General features: G+C 40.1%; 1 protein-coding gene across 3 annotated transcripts in view; it reads right to left on the bottom strand.

Moving 5' to 3' along the window:
• Positions 1 to 27068, bottom strand: part of fam184ab (family with sequence similarity 184 member Ab) — a 164220-nt gene that overhangs the window by 53597 nt on the left and 83555 nt on the right. For 2 of the 3 annotated variants that reach the window (XM_030405412.1, XM_030405414.1), the window contains exons 9-13: positions 21981 to 22094; positions 20865 to 21050; positions 9626 to 9748; positions 6942 to 7103; positions 5091 to 5212 (exon numbers count right to left, since the gene is read on the bottom strand). In XM_030405412.1, coding sequence (XP_030261272.1) covers positions 5091 to 5212; positions 6942 to 7103; positions 9626 to 9748; positions 20865 to 21050; positions 21981 to 22094 — 707 coding nt within the window. The remainder of the gene's footprint in view (positions 1 to 5090; positions 5213 to 6941; positions 7104 to 9625; positions 9749 to 20864; positions 21051 to 21980; positions 22095 to 27068) is intronic. The other variant, XM_030405413.1, reaches the window with a different exon arrangement.

The following is a 27068-nucleotide window of genomic DNA, read 5'->3' on the forward strand; positions in this document are numbered from 1 at the left end:
AAAATAATTGGCATTGTGCCCCCATCTTCTCTCGGGAGATATTTGAGGAGACAGTGAGGAAGCGCAAACCACATCCTTCACTGACAGGATGAGCTGATGTCTTCAGGCAGAAGGTCACCAGGTATACACTTACCTTAGCTATCAATCAATCAATCAATCAATCAGACTTTATTTATAGAGCACTTTTCATACATCGTAATGTAGCACAAATTGCTTTACAGAATTAAAACAGAAACAATTTCAACACCCCCCCCCATACATACACACACACACACATACTCCCACCCACACACACACACACACACACATGTATCCAGCTACTTAAACACAGTAAGTGAAATAAAAGAGTGAGTAATAATAAATGAATAAATGGTAATAAATAAACAAGGCATTAACAACAGGTATTGCGGAACTGAGGAAACGCTATCATTGATGTATTTCACTGAGGAGACACTAGAGGCAGAAAAATAAGATGAAATAATAAAACACTAAAACTAAGACTGATAAAATACTAAAGGAGGTTAAAAGTCTAAAACTGCTGTGAAATCAATAATATAAATAAGTAAATCGTGAATACAGTAAAACAAGATAAAACAGAATAATTAAAGTAAGTAGATAAGTGGTGAGTGAATGGATGAATAGAATAAAACCAGGTTTAAGCAGAATAAGAACCAATAAATAAATCAAATTCAGCTAAAAGCCAGCCTAAAAAGGAAGGTCTTAAGGTTGTTCTTGAAAGTATCAACATTCTCCAGTTACATGTACTTAGACCCGACGGTGCATGCTAACACATTGATACTTATCAGATGTTTACCACATTCTATCTTAGTTCGCTAATTAGCCTGAAACACAGAGTGCAGCTGAGGAAAAGAAGAAATTTCATTAGTTTCCAGGTATTTAGTCATAAACCAAAGTAAAAGTTAATTGATTTGTGTTGGGGCTACAAGACCATGGATGCACAAAGTGTAAATGTTCCTCTGGGAACCATTCAACATCCAGTTGAAATATTGAAACATTCCGATCTGGACCAAAGTAGTGGATCAACTGACCCACCATCATGCATGGCTCACAAAATAACACCAGAGCAGCGACAAACAGGACCAAAAGGCAAAAGATTCAAGTCCCTTACACGCTCTACAAGAGTCTCTGCGACCAGGACAAACTAGCACGGTCCTGGCTGCGCTTTATTCTGCCGATCTGCTGAACCTGCTCTGTTCATTTGGTAATCCTGAGAGCTCCTTCCATGATTATGCTATCACAGAGAAACCGCCTGTTTCCACTGTGAGACGGGGATTAAAGCCAGCCGCCTTAATTCAGTCGGCTCACTAACCACAGTGTACTCACCCCAACCACCAAATGAATAGATGTTCTCCTGAGAATAAAGAGCTTTGCGCAGAAAGACAAAGGAAGGTGAATGAAAGGTAATGAAGAGGAGACTGAGAGGAGGGGAAGAGTGACAGGTAGACAGCCGCTCGCCGGCTTATATTTCTTGTTATTTCTACAGCCTCGACTTTCAAGCTCCACTCTTATTATGACTCTGAGATTCATTAGTGATTTAAATGAATTGGCCACAGTCAGCTTGTCATCACAGCAGACAGAAAATTAGAACCGGCATTCCCAAATCTGTCCTTGATGCAGCCATTTTCAGTCATTAATGTCAGACCATTATTGCTATCTTTGTGTGTAAGACTGTTTCATTTTAGTCACTCTTTAATCAAGACTCTCCCAAACTGTTAAAACTATTAATTATCTTTGTGTCTGTCATATGTTACACGGCAGGTGAAACTGGCCAAATATAGATGATATGTGTTGGGAGGGAAAAGGCATACATCTAGGGAGGTGTAAAAATAAATAAGCTGTCTGGAGAGAAGCTGGCTGACAGATTTAGGTTGTGATGATTCCCAAGATAGGAGGAAACGATGCTCGAGGTTCATAAACTGCTTCCTGGTATTTTAACATCACTTTTTTCCTAATTTGATGTATGACATTTATTAGCCCTCTATTTTTGTTGGGTCCCTTGAAACTTGGAGAGGAAAGGATCACGAGGCCAATATAAACCATTAGAAGCATTGCTGTAGATTGATCTGACGTGCTGCGACTGTATCAAACACATGATCTGTTAGTTAACATCTCATCTCATAGGCTTCTGGCTTTAACCACATAGTATCTACACTTTTTGGTTCTGTGAACTTTTAACAGGGGCAAAGTGAGCATATTTAGGACCCAACCCAATCGCCTGACTAAATGTTTCTGCAAAGCAAAAGATGCGTTAAAACTTTAAGTTTCTTTATACAGGAATACGGGAACATTTTCTGAGGTCTATTTCACAATGCTGTGCTTATGCTCTGGTTGGGTTTAGGCACAACAACCACCTGGTAGAGGTCAGGAAAACATCAAGATTTGGCTTAAAACACCTGTGCTGGTCACCACAAACACCATCTGAAATGTCCTGAAATCTTGTTAAAAACACCCCGTTTTTTATTCCACAAATGCGACTGAAAATGTCCCAATGTCTTGGTAACAACACCTGGTTTCATTCACCCCTGTAGCTCAGTAGGTAGAGCATGCATCCCATGTACAGAGGCTTTGTCCTCGCTGCAACAGCCCAGGGGTCAAGTCCGACCTGTAGCCCTTTGCTGCATGTCATCCTCCTCGTCTCCTATTTCCTGTCATCTCTCAATTCTGATGAAAAGGCCAAAAAATGTCAAAAACATCCAGTTTTGCTGTCACAAACACAGCTGGAAGTTGATCCTAGGTCACCTTAAATACAGCCAGTGGTGCCAGTGGACACGCTTGTTTGGACTTTCTGTGGTTTGCAGAAATGTTAACAGCTAAAATCTTATCCTGGCATCTGGGTTATAAAGCCACATATAAAGGGATTTGATTTGATGATATGGGTGATACTTTTAAGCCCTCCGAGTATCCAGAAACATTGACCGCACTCAAATAATGAGAGCACAAGGGAGAACAGAGGATGAGAGTGAAGTAGTACAAGAAGTGGAGTGTCGTGATGAAAAAATATTGAGGTGTGGAGATATTCACAGGCTCAGAGAGTGAGGAAAGGCTGAAAATATCAAACCTCACCAAGTGTGACCTTTACAGAGAGCCGGAGCATCAACTGATTAAACAAACTTGCAGGTAGAGAATGAGCGACTTGAGACGAGACTCAGGTCGCCGCAAAGCAGGTAGTGGGAGCAGCGGCACATAAATTAAATTAAATCTTTTTCAACAATACAGAGCAACAGCAAAATCCAATAATGATTTAAAGGCCTGTATTTGTCTCATTCTTCTTCTGTTCACATTACAACATACATTTTCTCGATACGTGTCCTGTAATCTGCTCATTAGAAAAGTGATGTGCTCTGATTGTACGACTCAACTCGACCTGACTTGACTCAACTCAGTTCAATTTGACTTGACACACTTGGAACTGTTCTCTTTTGGTTGCTAGTGTTTCTAGAGAGAACTGTTAGTGTGTATCTACTTTGGCAGGATGCTTTCGACACAGCCTCTCTTTATCCCAGGTGTTAAAAAAACGCTGACATTTAGGTGAAATTTCCAACCAACAGCAACCACTTTACGCTTGTAGTGAACCTGCAACGTGTCACTTGGAACAAAACTGCTACAAACAGCTGTTGTGTTCAAATGGTGTCCGTGCCCGAGGGACCATTGACTCATGATCCGTCTACGTCTGAGAGATTTATTCGATTTTTTATCTTCACCCCGATGAAATGGGCACGACTGGAGTTTCACTTGTGGCGCTCACAGCATTAAAAAACAGCTTTAAAATTCTCTTTGCAGAAACAGTGTCCCAATTGCTCTGGATAATCCACAGACCTCACTGTGAACAGCTTTCAATGGGACTTCTTTCAAACCAAAAAACAGTCCTTGTGAAAACAGTTGACAATGTGTTCTGTGGATTATCTGGAGTAACTAGGACACAGTTTCGTCGAAAAAAACAACAACCCTAAAATAAATTTAAAAACTAATTTTAAAATTTGGAAGAATTAACCCTAGAACAGTTATCTAATCACCATGGAACAGCTGTTGTCCAGGTGATAGAGCAGGTCGTCCACTAATCAGGAAATCCATGGTTAGATCCTCGGATCCTCCGGTTGAATGTTGATGTATACTTGGTCAAGATACGGAACCGCAAGGCTATTTATCATATACCTGCCCCAATGATCAGTACGTCCAGTTATAAGCAACAGCTTTACAAGAGAAAGACTTTCTGGAGGAATAAACACCCAGAGTCACATCACAATCTGCTCTAAACCATTCACAGATGGGAGGAGAGCTCAGAGATTGTTTTTTTACTGTTAACAGGTGGATTTATCTTCACTCCTATTCATCAACCTGACAAGTGATCCATGGAGGTGACCTCCATTGTCGATGTTTGCGTGTGAAATGTTGACTGTGGACTGGAGCTGGAGGGGAAATGTATTTTGCTTTGTTACAGAGAGGAGAGGGAAAAAAGAAGGGAGAGAACCAGAGTTTCTGGTGAGTGCTGATTTCAGTGATTGACTGTATAACTAATATACACTAAAGAATTCTGGCTTTTCTGGCTTTTTATCTTGAAGTTACCAAGTTAACCAATCAGAGCTGTCTAGAGACACCTCAGCATAAAAAAGACAAAAGCTTCCTGTGGTTTTAAGCATTAAGACACTATTAAACGCTGAGATAAACTCTAATAGAGTCATTTAGAGGCTGCTGACTTCAGTGTGTGAAAAGTACATCAGTTCACACCTGAAAACAGTCAATTTCTTTGAATACTAACACTTCAAAGGTCCACGGACGTTAACAGACTTTGAGCTGGGGGCTTTAACACTGGATTGAGCCGAGGAGTTGCGGAGCCTTCCAAGGATAATGCTCAGTCACGGTCAATATTGTGAGCCGGACAACCTGTGTGTGTGTGTGTGTTCTTGTGTGGGAGACGAGTATAGGGAAACAGAAACACTTCCATTTCCCATCCTTTCTTAACTTCATGCTCTCTCTTTGTTGAAATACAAGAAATAGACAGTTGGTGTCTCCTCCTCTCAAATACACTGACACACACACACACACACACACACACACACACACAAACCTACCTAAGTGTTTCAGTCCATTTGAGCTCCAGCTCCAGAGCCATCTTGTCCATCTTGTGTTTTTCTTCTTCTTTGGTGGTGATGAGTTTGGCTTCATGATGACGCGTTTGGGTCTCCAACTCTCCCTATGAAATAGACAGACAGAAAGAAAGACAGAGAGACAGACGTAAAGACAGACAGACAGAAAGAGAGACAGACAGACAGGTTTCAATGGAAAGCGTTGATGTGTTGTCGCGGTCTAAATGCTGCTCAGAGGTTTTTGTTCTGCACTGACAAGAATCAGGTTCTTTAGGCGACTCTGAAAAACTTTTGGGATTTTCTGTAGCGTGAAAAAAGGTTAAAGCCTCTTTGACTGACATTGCTGAAAGCCAACACAGAAGTTTGGCTGCTGGCAGTGTCAATCCGAAAAACAGAAGTGACATGGAAGCCCTTCAAAAACCTACTCTGGTCAAAACTACGTCTACACTGTAGGACTCAAATAATTCATAGATGAACTGTAGAGTTGATAAACAGAAAAAACCTGTAATACTGTTGGACTCATTATGAACAGCTTGAAAACAAATGATCAAATTTGATACAGCAGGACCAGAGATATCACCTTCTTTATTCAGCACATTCTTCTTCCTTTTCAAAACCTAGTACCTACAATACCCAAAATGCAACTTAGCCACAATTAATCAGATTACATGCAGCTTCCTCTGGAGCCACAAAAGGTTTTATACTAGTTTTTCCACATATACAGTTATACTCCATCATGACCTGAACAAAGACACTTTAATATGTAAAACTGGTGGAGTTACCCTTTAATTGTGTTGTAATTAATCACATAAAATAGCCATTCATGGATCCACAGACTTCACTGTGAGGACTTGACCATTTTCTCTGTTTTATATGATTGCTAAACTGAATATTTTGTGTTCTTGACTTGTGTTTAAATGAGGCTTTGGGCAGACCTAGAGGTATTGATAGTAATCCTTATTTGCTGCCCAAAAAGGATACGTTGTGGGTGGTGGAATCAGTCCAAACACTGTGTGTGTATATATGTGTGTTATCTTTTTTCTTTAGACCAATTTGAGTTTTAGATCCTCAGATCCTGAGATTATTTTTGGGAAGTGAGGACCTCCTTTCTTTGGGCAGGGAGAATAAAAAATATGTCTCCTGTCGTAATAATAATAAAAATGAAGCTGGCAGACAGTGACGAAGGACTTTGCAGGACAATATTCACAACTTGGATTAATTTTCTGAAAAACCTTTATGGCTCTTTTGATCAGTGGAGTCTTACGGACAAAAGGGATATACATTATCGAGGAGTTGAGATAGGGAGTCACTATTTTTTTGTCATTTTTGCTGATCATGCTGGCAAATCTGAATAAATGATGTTCTGCTTCTTGTGGTTTCGGTTGAATTAACTAAATGACTGAGTTGTAAAGAATCTCATCGATCTAACCATCTACAGCATGCTCATATGGTTAAAACTTACTATGAGCCCCTTTGAACTAAGAGATTGCTGGAGAGATGGTGGTTCTGCCAAATTTGAAAAAGCATCATAAAACACCTAATTTCGGGTAATAAAGTATTACTGAACATAATAACTGTAATAACATTACCACAAATCTTATCAGAAAAGTGTTAAATTGTTCATATCATACTCGCTATATTACTTATATTTTACATTTTATCACTATAATGCGTTACTTTTGTAGTGCATCACCCCAAACATTGGTGAAATGTTTATTTTTGTGTTTTGGTTCACAGTAAAATCAGGTTATCATTGTTTTTTTGAGGATGAACACGGTTACTGCTGGCAGAGCAGCTGGGCCCCTGAACAGAACGTGTTTGTGTGTCCATGCAGACCTGCAGTGCAGTCAGCAAGTTGCTGGTCTCTCTCAGTCGGGCCCTGGTGGCGTCCAGCTCCTCCAGCAGTTTGTCCTGCGCCTCCTTCAGCGTGGAGATCTGTCCCTCAGCTGTCCCGATGTCCCGCTCCCCCTGCTGCACCTCCTGCTGCAGCCGAGCCACCTGCAGGGAGGAGAGGCAGACAGTCAGAGCTAGACGAAACTACTCTGTTACACTCCAGGCTGTAGCTCAGTGTGGCAGCAACCTTGAAACCACATCAGCATTTTATGCTCAGCGAGGCGGAATTTCCATCAAAAATGCATTCAATAACCACTTCTGTTTCTGATTTTTAAATGAGCCCGGCCTGTGCACTTTATGCTAACGTGGCAACATAGTTCATCGGATATAAATTTACCTCGATTTTAAAAGAACAGTACAACTTCGGAAATGAGAGCAGTGAGTGGATAAACAACAGCAACAAACGCAGAGCAGCACAGGGGTTATTCACGAGGAATTGTTATGGAAAATCAGCATTTGTAATAACAAAGACTTACAGCTCCTGATTTAAACAGGGACTGGATTAAACAACCTTTTGTTAGAAGAAAAACAGATTTTCTTTTTTCCTCTTTTAATCCCAAGGGTTTAAACACACGCACTATAACTAAATATATTTTGATCAAAATCTCTCATACGGTCCGATTTAGTTTGAAACAATCAAGCCTGAATACTTTGCATTCAGAAGAGCTAATTAATGGATCATCAAAAAGTTAATATCCACAAAAAGTAACACGTAACATTAGCTAGGAGGAGTTAATCACGACGCCACTCCATGTCTTTACATTCTTCTGATCAGAGCAGTGTAACGGTTTCCTTTGTCCTAAATCGCTTGTTATATGTCACTCTGAAATATGTCTTAAAGTTGGACTGAGCTGTTTGGGTGCAAAGGAAAAAAGTTATCAATATTGTAATTTGAAAGCCATCAGACGATTAGGTCCTCTGCAACATTTGGGTGTGTACAGTTTATTTTCCACACAGGTGATTTTAAAGTCTCCCTGAAGACAGACGGGAGCTGCACATTTGGAAGTGTCCCTCGTCTCATTTCTCTGCTGGTTACATGACTGCAAAATACTGTCTCCATCTTTCAAATGGCAAATGCCATTTCACATTCAGGTCACACGTCCAGACTCTGGCTTCTATAACTCTTGCAGGCGACATAACCAGAAAGAAGTTAAGACAAGCAAGTGAGAAATTCCTGACTAATTTGGGCTGGGCAATATTTCGATATGAAATTTAAACAGCTTTAGAGTTTGGATATCGTTATATCATGATGTGTCACGTTTGTTGTCTGTTGATGAAATTTTGTATGCAATTAGTCTACTTGGTCTAATACTTACCTTTACCTGCTCAGTCATTATATTCACATGATCCTCATTATTTATCAAAAATGTAATTGTATTCATATCATGTTAAAGTACCAACATTCCTCCCTATCAGTGGCAGACGTTTGAGTGGCAGGGGTGAAAAAATGTGTACCAATGTGCAAAAAACAGGTTTTGTTCCCTGGGAGGGCACCCTGGATGAACTTTATCATATTTTATCTACCATAGGGGCATCTAAGAGAGCGCTTTCCCAGAATCTATTTCAACATAACATGGTCCACGTGGAATCCCTACAATATTGTCATAAAATTGATATTGAGGCATTTGGTCAAACATATCCAGATATTTGATTTCAACACCCAGTCCTAACATTAATGAAGTATCGAGGTATAGTGATCTAGCCAAAAACAATACACAAACAATCTTGCCATTTAGTAGCTGTTCTGGAGACATGATCTTCACCAACAGGAGCCCAAAAGATAAAGTATGAAGTTTAAATCTCAAATTCGACATAGATGAGAAGTCTCACAGTGAAAATTGGTAAATTCCAACATCTACACTAGAACATCTGCTGATGAAGATCATTTGATGAGATTGAAAGCTCCACAACAGTTAATAAATCATCAGTTACCCTTTTTGACCATACTGCAAAGATGAAGAAATTTGAACCTATTTTTGATAAGTAAGCAACCAAACACAGCTGCAGTGGTTTTAAGCATGCACTTTTTTGTAACCTTCCAGTTACTTCAAAGCTTTTACTAATCTTACATCAACGCACACAGCCCAGTCATCATCACATGATGTTTGCAGTTAACGTTTCTGCAAACCTAAGATCTGTCCAAGGTGGACATTTGTACCAAACATGGTACATCTTGTTCAATTTAAATGCTTATTAGCAAACTTTCACATCAGCAACGTTCACCAACAAGGCTGACAAATGGCAGGCAGTTCGAGTCACCTAACAGGATAATTTAAAGGACACCTGGGGATCTTTCCAGCTGCTTTGTGGATACCAAAACCAGCTGTTTTTCCCAGGAAGTTGGACCATCTCCATCTGTGATCGTGGCAACCAAAATTGGTGTTCAAAGCCAAATTATGATGTTTTCCTAACCCTAGCTGAGTGTTTTTATGTGCTTGAACCTAAGCAAGCTGACAAGAGACAAATAGAAAATTCAACCTAAACAAACGTAAAGTTGCAACATCAAGAAACACTCAGTTTGAACTTCTCTGTAGTTTCGCAGAAACGTACTTAGCCAACATTTATTCTGCCGATTGGGTTGACGCACGATAAGCCATGGTACAAATTTAAAGTCTAAACTGTCATACCTCCTCATTGGCTGCAGTGAGTTTGGAGGTCAGCTCATCCCTCAGCTCGTCCAGCTGCTGCCTGAGAAGCGTCTTCTGCTCCTCCAGCGAAAGGCGCTCCCTCTCAAACTGCTGATCCAGCTCCTGTGGAAACAGAATCGGAGACACAAATCTGTCAGAATGAGTGAGCGATAAAAGCCAAAGAGCGTCAAGACGGAACAAGATCGAACGTTCTTTGTGCCCCCATCAGTCATTCACATGCAGGTGAAACCGGTCATGTCCCTGGCCAGTAAAACTGTACACATTTTATAGGAGGCCAAGTTATATCCTTATTGGTATTCATAATGTTTTACATCTGTGAAGCTCCTGAGTCATCCAGGTAATAAGATATCTGACAGAGACAAGTCGAAGGCAGTTGTATTTATTCCTAGTCAAAAAAATGTTAAGCCAAGTCATGCTCAATCAAAGGGATGTCAAACTTTTTAATTTTTTTAATTTTTGTTTAGCGCATAATCAATGAAAAGCCTTTCAAACCACAGTTAAAGGGAAATGCCAGCCATTTTACACATTCAGGTGTGTTAACAGATCGTGTGTAGTTCTACTGCATATGTGAAAAAGTACTATAAAGCCTTCTGTGACTCCAGAGGAAGGTGCATGTAATCTGATCCAGATTCTCATCCAGTGATGTCACTAAATTGCACTGTGGGTAATGTAGTCAATATGTCAGGTCTAGCATTCCATTCCTATAACCCATTGGAGTCATTATAGACAGTTTAAAGACAAATGATTAAAATAATCAATACGGCAGAATAACTTGATAACAGCTTTAGATGATAAGGAGGGAATTATTCTCAGATGTACTTGAATATCATGCAAATCAATACAATTATTGTTGCGTTTTTTCAGTCTGGACCAAAATGGCGGACCAACCGACAGACCAACAAAAAAACATGCTGCTAGTGTGGCTAAAAACAGAAAATGGATCAGAATCAGAATCAGAAACAGAAACAGAAACAGATTTATTACCGAGAAGGATTTTACACCAACAAGGAATTTGTCTTGGTGAATAAGGTGCATGCATTGACGACAATAAACAATAAACAAACAGTGACTATTATATATACAATATAAACAATATAAACAAACAGAGACATAAGTGTGGAATGATTGATAAATAAAGAGGGAAGAGCTGTACATGAATGACAAATAAATAAATAAAGGATTGTTAAAAATTACATAAATGTTAAAACATTTTTACATGTGTATACATGTTGGAGGCTAAGGCTGGGCTTTAAGAGGCAGGAGACGCATCTAAAAAAGATAAATTTTTTTGTTTATCTCTTTTATTTGAAGACATAAACTGAAATGGACATCTATTCTGTGAGCAGTATCACACTCGTCTCATATTCTTCAATTCTGTGCAGTATTTCCTCAGCTGTGCTGCAGATCTAGAACTCGCCTGCCTCGCTCCTCTTTGTTTGACGTTACATTCGGAGCATTCATCTGTACACATTTCTAAAAATACTTCAAACTATTTCATTGTCCTTGACAGAGAGAAGAGAAAGAGCTCCAGCACTGTCACAATAATAAAGCTTATTATGCCTGCTGATGAATGGGGAACGATTTCTGTTACATCGTGCAATGATTGCTGCTTTCCAAGGACAATTAGAGCTGAGGGAAACTGCTGTAATGTCAAATGAAATTTGCCACCATTATTCATTACATCGAAGGATGGAGTTTGTAACGCTGTAAAAAAAAACGTTCTGTGCACTAACTGATGTTACATAGCCCGATAAAAATGAATGTAACTTCACAGAAAACCATCTGAAAGGAAGTAAGGGTGAGAAATCACAGTTATTCATGTGTAATGCTTCATGACATTTTGTATTTCACCAGCCGGTTAGGGGGTCACAGGGTGGAGAATGTTCCTGTGTTGGCAGGATAATAACCGCGAGAACTCTTCCTCCCTGACACAAATATGCATCCGTTAAACATTTGGTGCAATCTGGCGTAAAGAATCAGACATTTCAGCATGTTATTCCAATTATTCAAAGACTCTTCCAAATGATTCAGAGTTTTGCAAATGTCGACCTGCATGAACACTCCTGTTTTTTCCAGCGGACTCCCTGTGGTTGCTGCAATAGGATCAGTGTTCTAATGCAATCTTTAAAAAGCCAAGATTGGGGCTGGGTACCTGCCCACCTCAAGGCCATGATGAAACCCCGTGCTACATCAAGATCTCTCCTATTTCCAGTTAGCCCGGAGCCTTCTTCTCCCACAGGTCCTTTCAAAGGCTCTCTTGCTGCTTGTGAAGCCAATTGTGAAATAGGTTTGGGGCAGAAAGCAGGACTCAGAATAAGCAACCACAAACTCTAGGAATAACTACGGACTTAACTACAGCCTGTGCAAACTTTTTGCTATTGTAGGTGTCAATCTCTATCTCTACAGTCTGTAACTGAAAATGACTAACGAAAAATGACTTTTCTAATTATCAAAACTGAACTGATAAATTATGTTGACCCTTGAGGCAGCAAAACAAAGTTTACAGATGGGAAAAGACACTTACCTGGTAAGAAATTAGTAAAAAGCAATGAAAAGCAAAAAGCAACTGCTTGTAATAAGTGAAAGAAATTTGCCAATGGAACAAGTAAATAATCATCTAAAGAAACTCCTAAAAGTCCTCTGAAAGTCATGTTATCTTACGGAAATGCAGCTTGTTCGGTGAATATGACTTATGTTACACTTAATATACTTTTGACGTGAAATTAGACAAATATACTGCACATGGTACGATCTTTGGTTTTTTGCAGTGTGGAGCAGCTTTAAACATTTTCCTGATTTCTACAATAAATAAAGTATTGCAAAATAACAACATTGGGGCGATGCTGATGCTATAATGCCTAGCTATATGTCTTGATCATCAATACTGAGTAGAAAAGCCTGGCTATTCCTTTAAAAATGTAGAAATTGTGTGTGTTGTGCGTTACATTTTCATGTGATTGGGTCCTGTCGGTAAGACTGTGAATTTGGACACTGTGACACTGTGATACCACAGATGTATTTATAGCAATTCAAACACCCAAACCCCAACCCTGAAATAAAGCAATCAATACAACAAACAAATGTTGCTTTTCCTCATATGTGAATAATTACATTTGTGGAAATGTTTAGTGTTACGTAAGGAGACTTCCATCAGGCTGATGATGATCAAGGAGACGAGACAGAGGGGAACCTTCTGGCCATCAGTCGATCCAGAAGCAGACAAAGTCAGATGAGGAGGAATCTAATATGGCACATCAGGATTCCTGTCATACCTGCTGCTCGATATCAGGGGGGCGAGACCGAGTTCTACTGCAGACCTATTCATTTAAATTCCAGGCCCTGCCTTCTCTCAGACAACTCTCATTATAATTTAAAGTAATGGAAGGATAGAGGTGATGAAAGAGAGGATCATTAACTAGACGCAATGAGACGCTGATCAAACAAAAGAATCAGGTGATGACGAATTGAGGGATGAAGAGGCGTTTCTTCTCGTCTGTCTGCCCTCTGATTTTTGCAGAAAATACATAAAAGTGGAGCGGCGGTGAGTGAGGGGCGAGCGAATGAACGTTGCTTCCTCCACGTCAGTCTCTAAATCTGGACATTTCTCCACGGAGTGGAATTCATGAACAGGAGTGAACAAAGGCAAATTATTGTGCATATTAGAACACAGTGGGAGGGATTATGAGACCATGGAAATCACACCAGGACAGAGAGGAGGAAGTCTGCAGAGGGAATGCATATCTAATAACAACGGGAACGCATAACGCTCTTCTCTTAACACAGCTGTCATCTCTGATCTGGTCTGCTGTGGAATATCATTTAAAACACAGCCTCATTACGCATCTTTGATGCAAGAGAATTCTTGATCACTCGCTTTCAAATGGCCATGTGTGACTGGAATAAAGGCCTCTGTGGAGATTAGGCATCATCACAAGGCTATTTCAGGCTAGTGGAGCTGTGTGCCTCGGCCGCAGTCAAATTAGCAGTAGGCTGTGGTTTGGAACAGCTAGAACTCAGGCTCATTAAACAGGTCCCAGGGTCCGGTTTGTAATTCCTAGGGGGCAGTTCCATCGTCTCATATCAGATACGGAGGATGTTGTGATGCTGGAATTCGGCTGTTCGGTTCTGTTTCAACGCCAAGTACCAGAGGGGACAAACACATGATTTAGAAGCTGCAGGTTGTTTCGTTGAAGGCTGAGGAGTGAAAGTGTAACTGTGCTTGTTCAGAAGATCAAGTCACCAATATCATTCATCAATCCCAAATCACCATGTATCATTATCTGTGTTCTTTTGAGGTTGTGGCTTCCATACTTTTCTCCCTCCCCAAAATCTGTGGACACTTTAGGAAGCATTTTACCTCTTTAGATTTCTTTAATTTGTTTTTATCTTTTATCTTTATCTGTATTTCATGGTGTTTACACTCTTCTTTACGCTTCATTTTAACTCCATTGCCGTGTTTATTTTTGATTGTGAAGGACTTTGTAACATAAAGTGCTACATTAATAAACTAACTAAAGATACATGTGTATGGTGAATCTTAAAATGCAAATTAAACTGCATTTACATAGTGCTTTTCTACTTGAATGGTCTAAGAACATCATTCACCCACTCACACACACTCACACACTGATGGTGGTGGAGTTGCCAGGCACCAGGGGTGGCAGTTAATGTAGGCTTGAGAAAGGCTCCCTAAATGTTCTGCTTTTGTTACATACATGGTGATGTGCTGATCACAGTTATGTTCACAGGATATATTTTGCGGCGAGGGCGGCCTGGTCATGAAAAATCATCATTCTGATTAATAACAGATGGGATGCTGGAGAAAAAACATCTTTGATGGGGAAAATATATGAATATATATTAATATATTATCTGCAGCAATTCAGGATCCTGCCTTCCTGATGAAGTTAAACTACTCTTAAAAAGCTTGTTTGCGTAATTTGGATAAATGAATTTAACAAAAGAGAGAGAGAATAAAAGAGAATGCCTTTAGCGATGCCTGAAGCGTGTGAGTTTGTGCTCATGAGCTACGCTGGCATATGGTTTAACACATTCTGATGTTCAGATCAATAAAGGTACATAAATAGTCAATTGTTTGTGATGATCGTGTGTTTCGTTATGAAGTTAATAGTGTTGTCTGTTGTCACTAATACATAAGTACATGCATAAATCCTGTGTATTCTATCAATCTATAAAGTTGTTTATGCCACTCCAACACAAGGCAAACAAATGGCATTATATGTATTTGATATTTATCTGAACATTATTCAAAGGGTTTCCATTCCAGTATTCCACTGCAGGCGGGGCTTGCGCAATTTTAGGACACCCTTTAAGAAATTTGGATTTCTAGGTTGCCTTTTTCATCTCCGGAAAAAAATGCACTCCAAATGTTCGGATCACAGGAATACTAATAACATGAATCAGCTGTTTTTCTTTGAAGTACCATCAAGAGAAATTCACATTTTATTCAGAAACTAACTTCAGAGGAGAGGAAGGATAAACTGCTCTGGTTAAAAAAAAAAGAAAACAACAACTGGAAACTCTCGTGTTCCTACTAAGAGCTAAAAATGTAATGGAGTAAAAATATATACCATAGATTATGCAGTAGACAAGCAGAGTAAAAGTGGCATCCAAGACGTGGGTATATACTGTATGAGCTTGAGTCCTGTTAGGGTCGCCACACTCTGTGCTAAGTACGTAGCAGTGAAATATTTATGATGGAAGTTTTAGATACACATGAGTACACACACACACACACACACACACACACACACACTACCGTACTGCTCGGTTGCCAGAGTCACTTCCCTCAGCCATTGCTCACATCCATCTCTTTCATCGTCACATCATTTTGTCCTAATTTTGATTACTTTACTCTTTTTATGCTCTCCACTTGCAGTTTTATGCACAGTAAATGTCAGGACTGTGAATTTAAGTCGGAGGGTCGTGCACCCCTCTAAATGTCACCACTCCACACCTTTTCCCAGCCTTAATTTCCTGATTTATTTTTGCGGGTTGTGGTGCTTAATATAATTAATCACACAGTCACCTTGCCTTTATTAACGCTGAAGTAACCAAAGTTATCATTTGAGGTGACAGATGAGAAAATATGTGAAGTAAAACAACAGAAAAGTTCAATCTCTGATCTGGAACACAGTCTTTTTACGTTCACACTCCCTCACATGTGTACGTATCGCGTTCATCTAATTATATTGACACATTGACACATTGAAATTCAAGTGTGAACAGAAGGAGAAGCAGTTTTATCGTCGGCCAAAAATAGCACATCAGAGCATCAAGACGCTCTTATCGCCGGTGTGACTCATCAGGCAGGCGGCGTGGAGCGTTCAACATGTGGCTCCCATCAGCAGGCACCTCTCCAAACTTTGTTTTCATCGAGAGTTCATTCACTTTGTCTTTTAATGGATCTCTTTTATAACATAGCCATCCAGGTTGCTCACATTTCACCCGGTTGCAGGTTATGTGAGCTCGGAGGTGTCCTAGTTGACATTTATCAGTGATAAATATAAATGTGCTCCCACGTCAGTAGGCTGTATTTCCTCCTTTGAGTTTGCCAGCGTCTTAGTCACTGTTACAACGACGTTTGATGTGCGTTTGTTTGTAGAAACCCTAACAAAAACTGCAGCTTTTTTCAAGCTATTTCAGCTCCTGTTACTTGTCATGCCTACGTGTGATGTTGTATTCATTTTAGACTAAAATACTAATGTGTGCTTTGTTATATAACCCTATGCAGACAGAGTATAAATCCCACACCTTTATTCAGTGTGTCGAAGGACTGCTTTTGAGTCACACCTTTCAAATTGGTGCTACTTGTGCTCCCATTTGAATTATATCAGCGCCATTGCAATCATGAAAATAAAAACAAACCCTCCCGATCTTTTGTTTTTCGTCTCTATCCTGTTTTTCTGTCACCTACTGTGCTGCTAAAGCCATCAAGACTCCAACTGCTACCAGCTTCGTCGACTCATTTCCGTCCCGCAGTGAGCAGCTGATCAGTATTTGTGGCGGCAGCAGCTTGTGTGTTTCAGATAATATTGCTCTTTGTGCGGTAAAGGTAAAAAAAAAAGATTAACTTAAAGCCCTGCTGCTTCAGATTTAATAAGCACATTCAGATATCGAACAGGAAATGCAAGATGGGCCGATACGGCTGGAAGGCAAATAAACCACACAATAACTTGAGCTCATCTCGCCACCATATGATGTCCTCTATAAAAGTTGCCGTAACCCTGAGGGTCGTTTTAAGTGTAATAGATCCTGTCAGTGTGGCCATTAAATCCAAGCACCTGCTGAAAAATGTGAACCGTTTCTGCACCAAACAAAGTGGAAGCCATCTTTCTCAGGGTGGTGACATCGTAACTTTCTAAGTTCTGTCTTCAATCGATCGTCCCTGGAATTAAACTTAAAGAGTTCCTACTTCGAACAAAGCCCGAAACGAAGCCCTGCCTCGCTCCCCTCACCTCTATGTTTACAGCATGAGAAATTGACATTAGCTATTCTCTACGGTAAATAAACTGTGTGACCCCTCTCCGTAATGAGAGCAGTGAAAAGGATTTTCATTGTTGGATTGGCCCAGTTTTCCCTCCGCTGTTATAAGAACTAGTGGTGTAACGGTTTATGTATTCTTCTCGAACCACCACAGTCATAAGGTCCAAGGTCCGACATCATTTATTTTTCATTATACAACACGGGCGTGCACAACAAAATGGAAGTCTTTAAACTCTTTCATGCTACAGAAACATGGAAAATATAATAACATAGAGGCATTTTTTTCATTTGCATCAGGCTGATTGAAAACAGCAGCACGATGATGACAACCCGCACTTTCTCAATGCTGATGAATGCATTTCTGCCATAGGCACTACAGCATACAACATGTAGCAATAAAATTGAAAGAATAACCATAAAAAAGGGATGAGCTAATGGATGCTGCATCTGCATACCCGGCCACTGCCATAGCAAATTGATATTTTTTTAACCCTTACCACGTGGTTATATACCTACACCTAAACAGACCATTAGCACAGTGTTGTGACAAGAGAAAAAATAGAAAACTGAACCCAAAGAGACAAGGTTATGTAAAGTTATTCAACTTAATTCTGATTTTTGCAGGAACATACTCTGCCAACATTTATTCTTGTGAATCCACTGACTTATCCCTGCTGTGAAAGCAGACAGGGGCCAGAAACTTTACTGAGGCAATTAGCATTTACATCACATTTACATTACATTTTGAATAGCCCCGTATTTGAATATGACCTATATGTGAGAGTACATGTTCACTGTTTACTGTTTAACAGTCTCTTCAGGCTGTATAAACTATTAAGCGGAACAAACTGTCACTTAAACTGTCTCTTGAAATTAAATGAAAAGAGTTTGTTTGTTTTCTTTTCCGCTTTTCCGTCAGGGTTGCGGGATGTTGCTGCTTTTTATCCCCCCGTGGGAGGTTGCGGGGCTTACTGGGGCCAAATCTAGTTCGACTTATGGGCGAAGGCCAGGGTACACCCTGAATGAGTTGCCAGCTCATTGCAGGACCCTTACTGATGGCAGTGGCTGCCCTACAGGGTGCCAACTGCACATCAAGGATACTTCGGCATGTAGCTCAGTCCCACCCCAGGGGAGCAGGGGATTCGAACCAGCACCCCAAGTAAAAAGATTTGCTGTGATTTATTGTGTCGGTTTCCCTTTTGTACCAAACTCTCACTATGTATTGTTAGATCCTAAATAAAGATTCCTTTAGCTGAAATATCCGCTCAAACTCATAACAAGCTTCCTCTTTCAGTCAAGGCTACCGACTGAAAACATCGGCAGGAAGGCTGCTTTAAAAGACAGGAGAGAAAGGATGCTTAGATTGCTGTTCAGGTCTTTATCACTTGTATTTCAATGCCAATTTAATTTGAATGCCCAGCTCAAAACTGAGTACATACTTCCGATCAAGACTGAAAACCTTATGGAACAATATTTAGACCTTCGCGAGACAAATCAACAATTCTCAAGGCAAAGAGAGCTGATAGCTTTTTTCCAGCTCTTATACTGTAACAGATGGCTCAGTCGGTGAACAATGTGGAATAGGGCGACAGAGAGGTTAGAGAGGCAGGCTTGTAACTGTTGAAATCCCTCAATAAGCTCACAAAGTGTCTGAGGGAAAGTAAATGAGTACTGCTGCCTCCTCTCCAAACAACTTCATGAGAAGCACCAGCAGACAGAAGAGCAGAAGTTTCCTTCATATCCTGTGTTTAGCGTACATATGCGTCGGTATACTTCCACTGCAGCTGCGATCTGTGGTGCAGTGTCGATCGGACTAACATATGCACGAACCACGGGCTGTCTGTCATTCAAAATCACCCCTCATTCATTAGCAAATACTTAACAACATCGACAGACTGAAGTGGCGCGACAGGTCCAAATTATTTGGCAGGAAGTAAATCCAGAACGCAGACCGACTGAGAGAGCTGGCAGCTTGTATTTTGACTGAGTCATTCCTGAATTTCGTGAAATTTTATGTTAGTTAATAATATCAGCTTTTCTTAACATCTCAAAGAGTTGCAGTGGGTGAGTGTTGGCTTCTGAGCAGAAGCTGTAGAGGAAATAGTAAAGCTGTAAATAAGTGAATCAAAGTGTTACTACTTATATCCATCCAATAATGAAAAAGAGATTCTTGACTCAATATTTTTTACATCGAAAAAAGCTTAAATGACTATAAGTAATGTGGAAGAAGTGTTTCTAGAGACAGAAAACAGAACTAGAAGTAGAGTGAACACTGGTCTCACTGTTGCCAGATCTAAGTGAAAGCAAATGTGGCTCTTCGTTCGTCTGATTTCTAAATAGGTAACTAATTGCTCAATACAAGATGCTCTAATATGTCAAGGTTTATGTCATTAACAAAAATGGTAACACTACCAAAATGTTAAGGTTGTCCTTTACTTATGCAATAGAAAAGTGTTTTGGCAGAACATTATGATGTTGCTTAACGGTGACCTTTAGATGTTTGTGTGAAATTTGTGAACATGTTTTGTGAGGTAACAGTGACCTTTGACCACCAAATTCTAGTCAGTTCAACATTTAGTCAAAGGAAACATTTGTGCCAAATTCAGAGAAATTCCCTCAGGGCTTTCCTAAGATACTGTGTTTTAGAGAATAAGACTAAACAAAAAAATGTGTACATATTACCAGTAAAATGCACAAGAGAGTACAAGCAGAGATGTTTAAAAAGTTGCATCTGGTCAAGTTGAAGTGGACAGTAACTACTTACATACTTTTGATGACTTGAATCTATACCAATGTTTTGAAAACTGATCACAATGTGATGCATTTCTTTTTAGCTGTAAAGTAACAAGTGACTGCAACAATTAGATAAATGTGGAGCAGTACAAACTCAAATATATTAGTAAAAGCACAATACCAATTGTGTTTAATAAAAGATCCACTGGATGTTTTATGTTTTATGTATCATTTTTTATAGGTACACAAAGTTGATTTACATATCAAAAAACAACAGATAAATCTCAAAAAGTTGATTCAACATTCATTCGAATGTTGTCAATAAATCTTGCACTGTAGCCACACACTTTGACCAATTTAAAACATATCAGGTAGATTTGTATTTAGCTCAGCAAGTTATGTGATTATAAAATTCACCTGCAGACAGTCATGGATTAAGTATTATTGTACTGAATGTACTACCAGAGGCAATACCAAATATTGTACTGTGCTACCTCTGGTCTCCATAAAAAGAGTGACACTGAACTGGGGAAGACGAGCTTCTCAAGGACACAGTGTTTACTGTTTGAGATGAGCCCTGCGTTGATGATGCAGGATCAATTAAAATGTACAGCTGTTCATTTTCCTCCAGCTTTGAGCATTAAGCACTGATTACACAACATGCAGCAATCTGAAAAGTCATCTCATGGATTTTCATAATTTTTCCCAGCAAACTCACCATCTGATGCACCCTCTGTCGGACATATCGCTGTCTATACTCTACCACGGACTCTTTTGTTTTCATCAAAGTAGGAACATTTCTTTGTGATTGCATGTGTGTACAGCGGTGGTCAGAAGGAGCTTTTCATTACATTAGCGCAATGGACACTGACTTTTATGATGGGATTAGCCACGAAGGGCCAACGTCAGCCTTTTCAATTGGTCTAACCTTGGAGTCCATGAAGCGATGAGTGTGTGTAGTCCGTGTGTGTGTACTCACAGCCAGCAGGCGGTTCTTGTCGAGCTCGGCGTTGGTGAGAGCGTTCTCCAGGGTCAGTCTGTGCTTCTTGGCGACTTCCTCCAGAGCTCGGGCCTGGCTCTCCTTCATCTGGCTGGCCTCCTCTTCGGATCGAGCTCGCATGTTGCTCATATCCTTCTCGTGGGACGCCTTCTCCTCACGCAGGGTCTGATGGGAAAAACAGAATGATGTGCAAGCACACACATTTTAAAAAATGCACAAAGGTGAGTGTGGTGATAGACGATACAAACACACACAGAGCTCGGGCTAACATTCACACCATATGCTGTCTCAGTCAGCCATATTGCCAGTGTTTACTAAGTGACGGCCAAGGAATCAATCTTGCATTCTGTTTCTGAAATTTCCTGAGCAGCTCTCTCTCTATTTTCATCTTTCTCACCTCTTCTCAGTCTTAGTTGTTATTCAGAGAGCACCAAAACCCAACAAGCTGAAAACAGAAGGTATTGCAGCAGACTCCATGTGGGCTTATCAATAATGAGGTTAATGATTATGAATCTATAAAAGCCTATGATCGGTCTGCATCATAACCCTAGCATCAGTGTGATTCTAGATGGAGACATGCTGCTGTTTGTCAGATGTTATCCTCATCATCAGTAGTGACAGAGGCTGAAAGCTGACCTTTTGCTGAACCGCAGCCCTGGAATAAGTCTTGCAACGCCTGTCAAGCTGATAACGGCGGCACTTCTCCAAAGAATCAACATCACACGTCCACAACACGCCTACAACACTAAGGTTAGACTTTCGTTTTGCTGTTTGGAGCCTATTTCAAACATTTTCTTTCACTTTTATAAGATATGATGACGACTATCAAATGTGTTTGGCAAATGTAACGCTATCTCAGGTAGCTTTTCTGGCAGCAGTTGTTGAAGCGGTATCTTTCTGGACAGCTAGGCCTAGCATCTCGACGTCCACAAAGTGAATGTGTTGGTGTTGGATGACGCTTTTTAGAAAGTAATATATGATTCAACAAAATAATGTAATTAGCTGGCAACACGTTAACTCTTGGAATGAAAGCAATGTCACTGACGGTGGAAAGCGAGTTAGCCATGCAATGCTAATGTCGGCAGCTTCTGTTACCAAAAAAGCGAATGATGAGAAGAGGGATGAAGTACTTCTGTAGGCTAACCCAGGAGTTAGCACCGCCCTGGTTCCCTCGACAATAGATTTTTTGACTATTGCAGAAAGTAAGCTCTGTGGGAAACACAAATCAATGACACTTAAACATTTTGTTCAGCAAGGAAAGCTTCTCAGATGAACACCACTTCCATAATTCATAATTTTTGAAAATGCTAACGTTATCGTTAAGCTAAAGTCCGCCTGTAAAGACGAGTGTGTAAATGAGTCTCTGTGTTTGCTGTGATGACGTTTAACTTGCAGTACAAACCTTAGCTCATTTAGCCAATTGTTAGCAACCTCCTTCTTTTAAACACTTAAACCTTGATAATTCACATGTGGGCATCAGACATCTTACCGCAAACCCGGTCATAAAAAACACTGACTTTGAGAAAAGGGAACTGGAAGTGCAACAATGCATCCCTATTTCTGGAATTTAGGACTCATTCCTGCAACAGTCGATTCCACTCTGACATATCAAAGCTTGACAGGTCTGCCGAACTCTCATAGTTGTATGATTAGTGATTTATCCATGATTGGTTTGTGGATCAGTGTGAGAAGTGGCAGTTGAATTAGAAGACAGCTGTCTCGTAGATATTAAACTGAAGGGATAAAAGAGGAAAGTGGTAAAATATGTTAATGGATAACAGCCAAAAGATGTGGCTTAGAGGGCACAGAGGAGACGGAGCAGTCCTGCAGATTTAACTTTTTACTGAGCGCTGTATATTGTGTAACAGGCAGACGGGCAGGAACAGACGCCCTCTGTACCGAGCAACAGTGCACTGGGTTTGTCATTGGAAGTCTGGTACAGTATGAATCAATGCTGAGGGTCAGAACAGTGATTTTCCCGGGAAATGGGAAAAAAAATTATCAGTAGCACATTTGCTTTGGGTTTTAATCAGGGGACCAGCTGTTTCTTCATTGCAAGGGTTTGACAACATTTTAATGAGCCAAACTTGCAAGAAAAGCCACAAGGGAGCAGCAATATCCATTACTTGGGCTGGAATTAGGCACAGAAAAGTAAATGTTCTCTGTGTGGAACCTTTCCTGTTAAATCATATACCAAGATTATCTGACTTCTAATGAGATGAGATTCAAATCAGTTAGATTTCAGTAAATGTTTTATTTTTTGCTTCACAATTACTCTGTTAACATTTCTGGTATCCTGCTGACACTGTATGTTGTGCCTAAAAATGCAACTTTGCCTTGTGTAAGTAAAGACTAGTCTGTTTAATGCTGCACTAGTAGAAGAACACAGATATTAAATACATGGACTCAATGCAGTAGATGTTCAAAGTTTTGAGTCCTTTCTAACTCAATACATACAGTATATTTACTCAAATGTTATTGTAGTATGTCAAACACATATTCAATCAACATGGGTAGCCTTCTACATTTGGCACTCTTTATTTTTGATCACTTGATCAAAATATTGAAGGCCCTGGTTCACACTATAAAGTTGATCAACTTTAAAGATCCAATTTGCAAGAAAGTTGATTTTTGAGTTTCATTTCCAACCTGTCAAATGCTGAAGCTCTGGGAGGCGACTAACTCAACCTACAATCCCAAAGTATATCTTTAATTATTGATTATATTAGTATTATTAATATTATCAGTTATGTAATATGAAAGAAAGTATAACTAAAATAAAGTGACGCCTGTGGCACAGTGTTATACCTCTTACTTGGCAACAAAAACAATCCTTGGCTGAGTAAACCAGCTAATGGAGAACATTTCAACCAAGCATCGGCCATGTTTTATTTCATCGAGTTTTCTAGTTAGTCTGAACCTGCACTGGCATTATCTCAACCTGTGAAAGTTACAATCAGCGGCGGCTAAAAACTTGAAGCTCTTAAAGATCTCAGCTTATCCAATTTTGTCAACCTGGAAGTTAATCACCTGTGCAACCAAACAATTTTCCGCTTTCACACAGGCTGATTTTCATTCTCATATGAAGAGAAAAGCTGCACTGCAGAGCCCGCCAGAGGTGGACAAAACACATTAAATAATAGGATCGAGATTTTGATCAGCCGATAGCTATCCATTAAAATATACTCGTATCACTAATATCGGAGTAAATCTCTGGCACGGTCTGCTGAGTCCTGTACGTTAAACCCTTCCTTTCTCAATTTCTAAACTCAAACAGATGCTGCAAATCTTTACAGCTGCATCCCGAAATGGAACATTAACAATCCAATCACTGAGACATCAACACCTACAGCTGCTTGATTTATAAAGATGCAGGGTTCCATCATTGCCAACACAATGTTGTAAAACATGTAAAATATATAATCTCTTTACCCTTTAACAGTCATTTTAAAATTAGCCGGTATCTGCCAGATATGAGATATATCAGACATTGGCAACAGCATGAAAAAAACTTGAATTTCCCACCAGGGATGCAATCATATTAGTGTGCGCTAATTGCTCCAAACCAAGGGCTGTTTTGGAAATGTACCAAGAAACGTCCATCAAACGGGTCAAACTGAGCGAGACTGCTGTGTTATCGTATGGACAAACAAACCCGAGGGGGAAAAAACATCTCTGCGCTGTGACATGAACGACGGGGCATGAAAACATCCCCGGAGGTTAATTTCTCCTTTTGCTGAGAAAGGAGGGCAAGAGGGAAAGAAAAAAATAACATAAATGAGGGAAAGATGGTGGTAACCAGAGAGAAGAGAAAACCAGGCCTCACTTTCATGTAATAACTTTTGCACTATTTCTCTTATCAATCCTGGAAATATATGTGAAATTATCCTAAATCGCCCAGTCCAGCCCAGCCCAGCCCAAATTTAATTAGAAGCTGTTGTTGAACCGTTTGGAGAACAGGCATGCTCTTGGCGCTTTTTTTCAAAGATCGGTCAGAAGCTATACAAGTGCTTCTGTCATTGGTCTATGAGAGTTGAACACACTGAATTATTGATTTTTCTCACCTAAATTCTTTAAAACAAAACAAAAAAAAAAAACCCTGCAGATGACCGGTAACTGCTCCTGTTAGCTCGTAAATACAATATGTTCACATCATATGGTCTCACATGGTCCAAGTTCAAATAATCACCATGTCACTGTAAATGCACACGTAACACATGTTTGTCTAGTTTAATATCAATAGCAAATGCCATTTGGTGACCTGATAATGCCCTTGCCTGAGAGTAACAAGAGTATTAAACTCATTGAAGTTATTCATTTCCTTACTTACACTAACTATGTGGTTAATTTTGAAAATTAGTAGTGCATGGAGCAAAGAATGGATCTCTATCTGTCTATGAAATCGCTCCTTGGCAGTTGCAGGCCACATGACGGGCATAAATCTCCCAACTGGTCAGATGAGGTGACAGTTAACAGTTCAGAGATTGGCAGCCATCTTAGGTAACTCTGTGTTGCTCTTGCTTCTCTTGCTGAGAGAAGACAAGAGGGAATAAAAGGCTCTAAACAAAACAAAACATTAATGAGGAAAATATAATGGTAATAAGGGAGAAGAGAAAAGAAAGCCGAGTCTCCCATTAATGTAATGACTTTTCGACAACTTTTTTTTTTTAATTAAGCCAGGCAACTAACATCATCTGGAGTGTTTTCTCTCTCCCGGTTTCCAAATGTTGCTTATTTAAAACGCAATTGATCCGAAAATCATTAATGCAAAGCGCCTGGAAAACCCCATCCTGCTACGAATATCACCAGATTTGTTTTTTTAAATGGAACGATTACTGGTTACAAAACCAACCACAGCACGTTCGTTAACGATCACAGATTACTGCGATCAATCCATTTCAAGCACAAATCAGCTGAGCGCAGAGGGGAAGGTGCTGCTGAGTTTATGTGGTGCTCGATCCTCCATTATCCCGAAGAGGACATTCATATTCACAGCAGCCTCGCTCAGTGGGAGAACTCTCCCAGCTCCCAGAGGATTACACTGCACAAATGTCAATGATAAAAGGATGGGAAAACACACATGAAGCAGCTACACTTGACATTTACCGTCGGCTGCGGTTGGTCTGCTGACTACATGGTTCCTTAAATCATCTGACCTTTAAGCTTCTTGGTTTTTAAAGAGAGGAGCAGCTAGCTTTATTTTTCGCAGAATGCAGTGATCGACAGGTTTGACCCTTTCAACAGTTTGGTGATTAAAGGTTGCTCATAGGGTTTTTAAAACTTTGCTGCATGCATACGATCCATTTTCTTCCTTAACTGTGGAAACTATTCTGCAACGGAATCGCTGACGGAGATTCAGAAAAGTACGGAAAGACAGCGGGAGTCTTTGTGCATTCTGTACAGCTATGTGCATGTTGTGTTCTCTATCAAGAAATTCCTGAAAATATATCAATAATTCAAGTCAAATAGTACTTTAACATTTACAAAGACTGGCCCTCGGGACAACATAAACCTCCCAAGAGTACACGGGGGGATTACTGCCTCTATAAAGTCATAGGAAATGTCAGTGTTACAAAACTAAAGAAATAAAAAAATAAAATTGAAGGAAACAGTTCTCCTCTCACTTTGGGGCAAATACATATTAGAATTGCTTCATAGCCCCCCAAACAAACTGGCTTTCACTTTTGGGATTTTCTCTCCAAATGGCTGGATTTTGGGGATTACTGAGGACATTCGGCTGATGACATGGAAGGAGTGGAGCTCAAGGGAGACAAACTTCCTGGATTCAGATTGAATATGTCAGAGGTGCTCTTTGGACAGAGACGGGATGTAAAACTAACTCTTTTGTCCACTGGTCGTATGGCTGTTGATTGTTCACATTCTATTAGCCACTCAGCAGATTACAGTTGTAACCATTTTTTAGCTGTTGAGCTGCCACTTGCATATTTTACCAGCTATTGGCTGTCATGATTTTGGTTTTTGAAATCCACTTGTGTCTTGTTGTCACTTTCTACCTCCTGCTCACCTGTGTTCCCAGTCTTCTGTTTCTCTCCTGTGTTCCTGTGCTCCTTCCCAGGCTAATTCCTCACCCACGCCTGTCTCACATGAGTCTTGTTAACACAGCCCTGTTCCCAGTGTCTCTCCACCTGCACCCTGTCCCCTCGTTAGTTTAGTTTGTATTTA

The sequence above is a fragment of the Sparus aurata genome, chromosome 22 (genome assembly GCF_900880675.1).
Source record: "Sparus aurata chromosome 22, fSpaAur1.1, whole genome shotgun sequence".
NCBI lineage: Eukaryota > Metazoa > Chordata > Actinopteri > Spariformes > Sparidae > Sparus > Sparus aurata.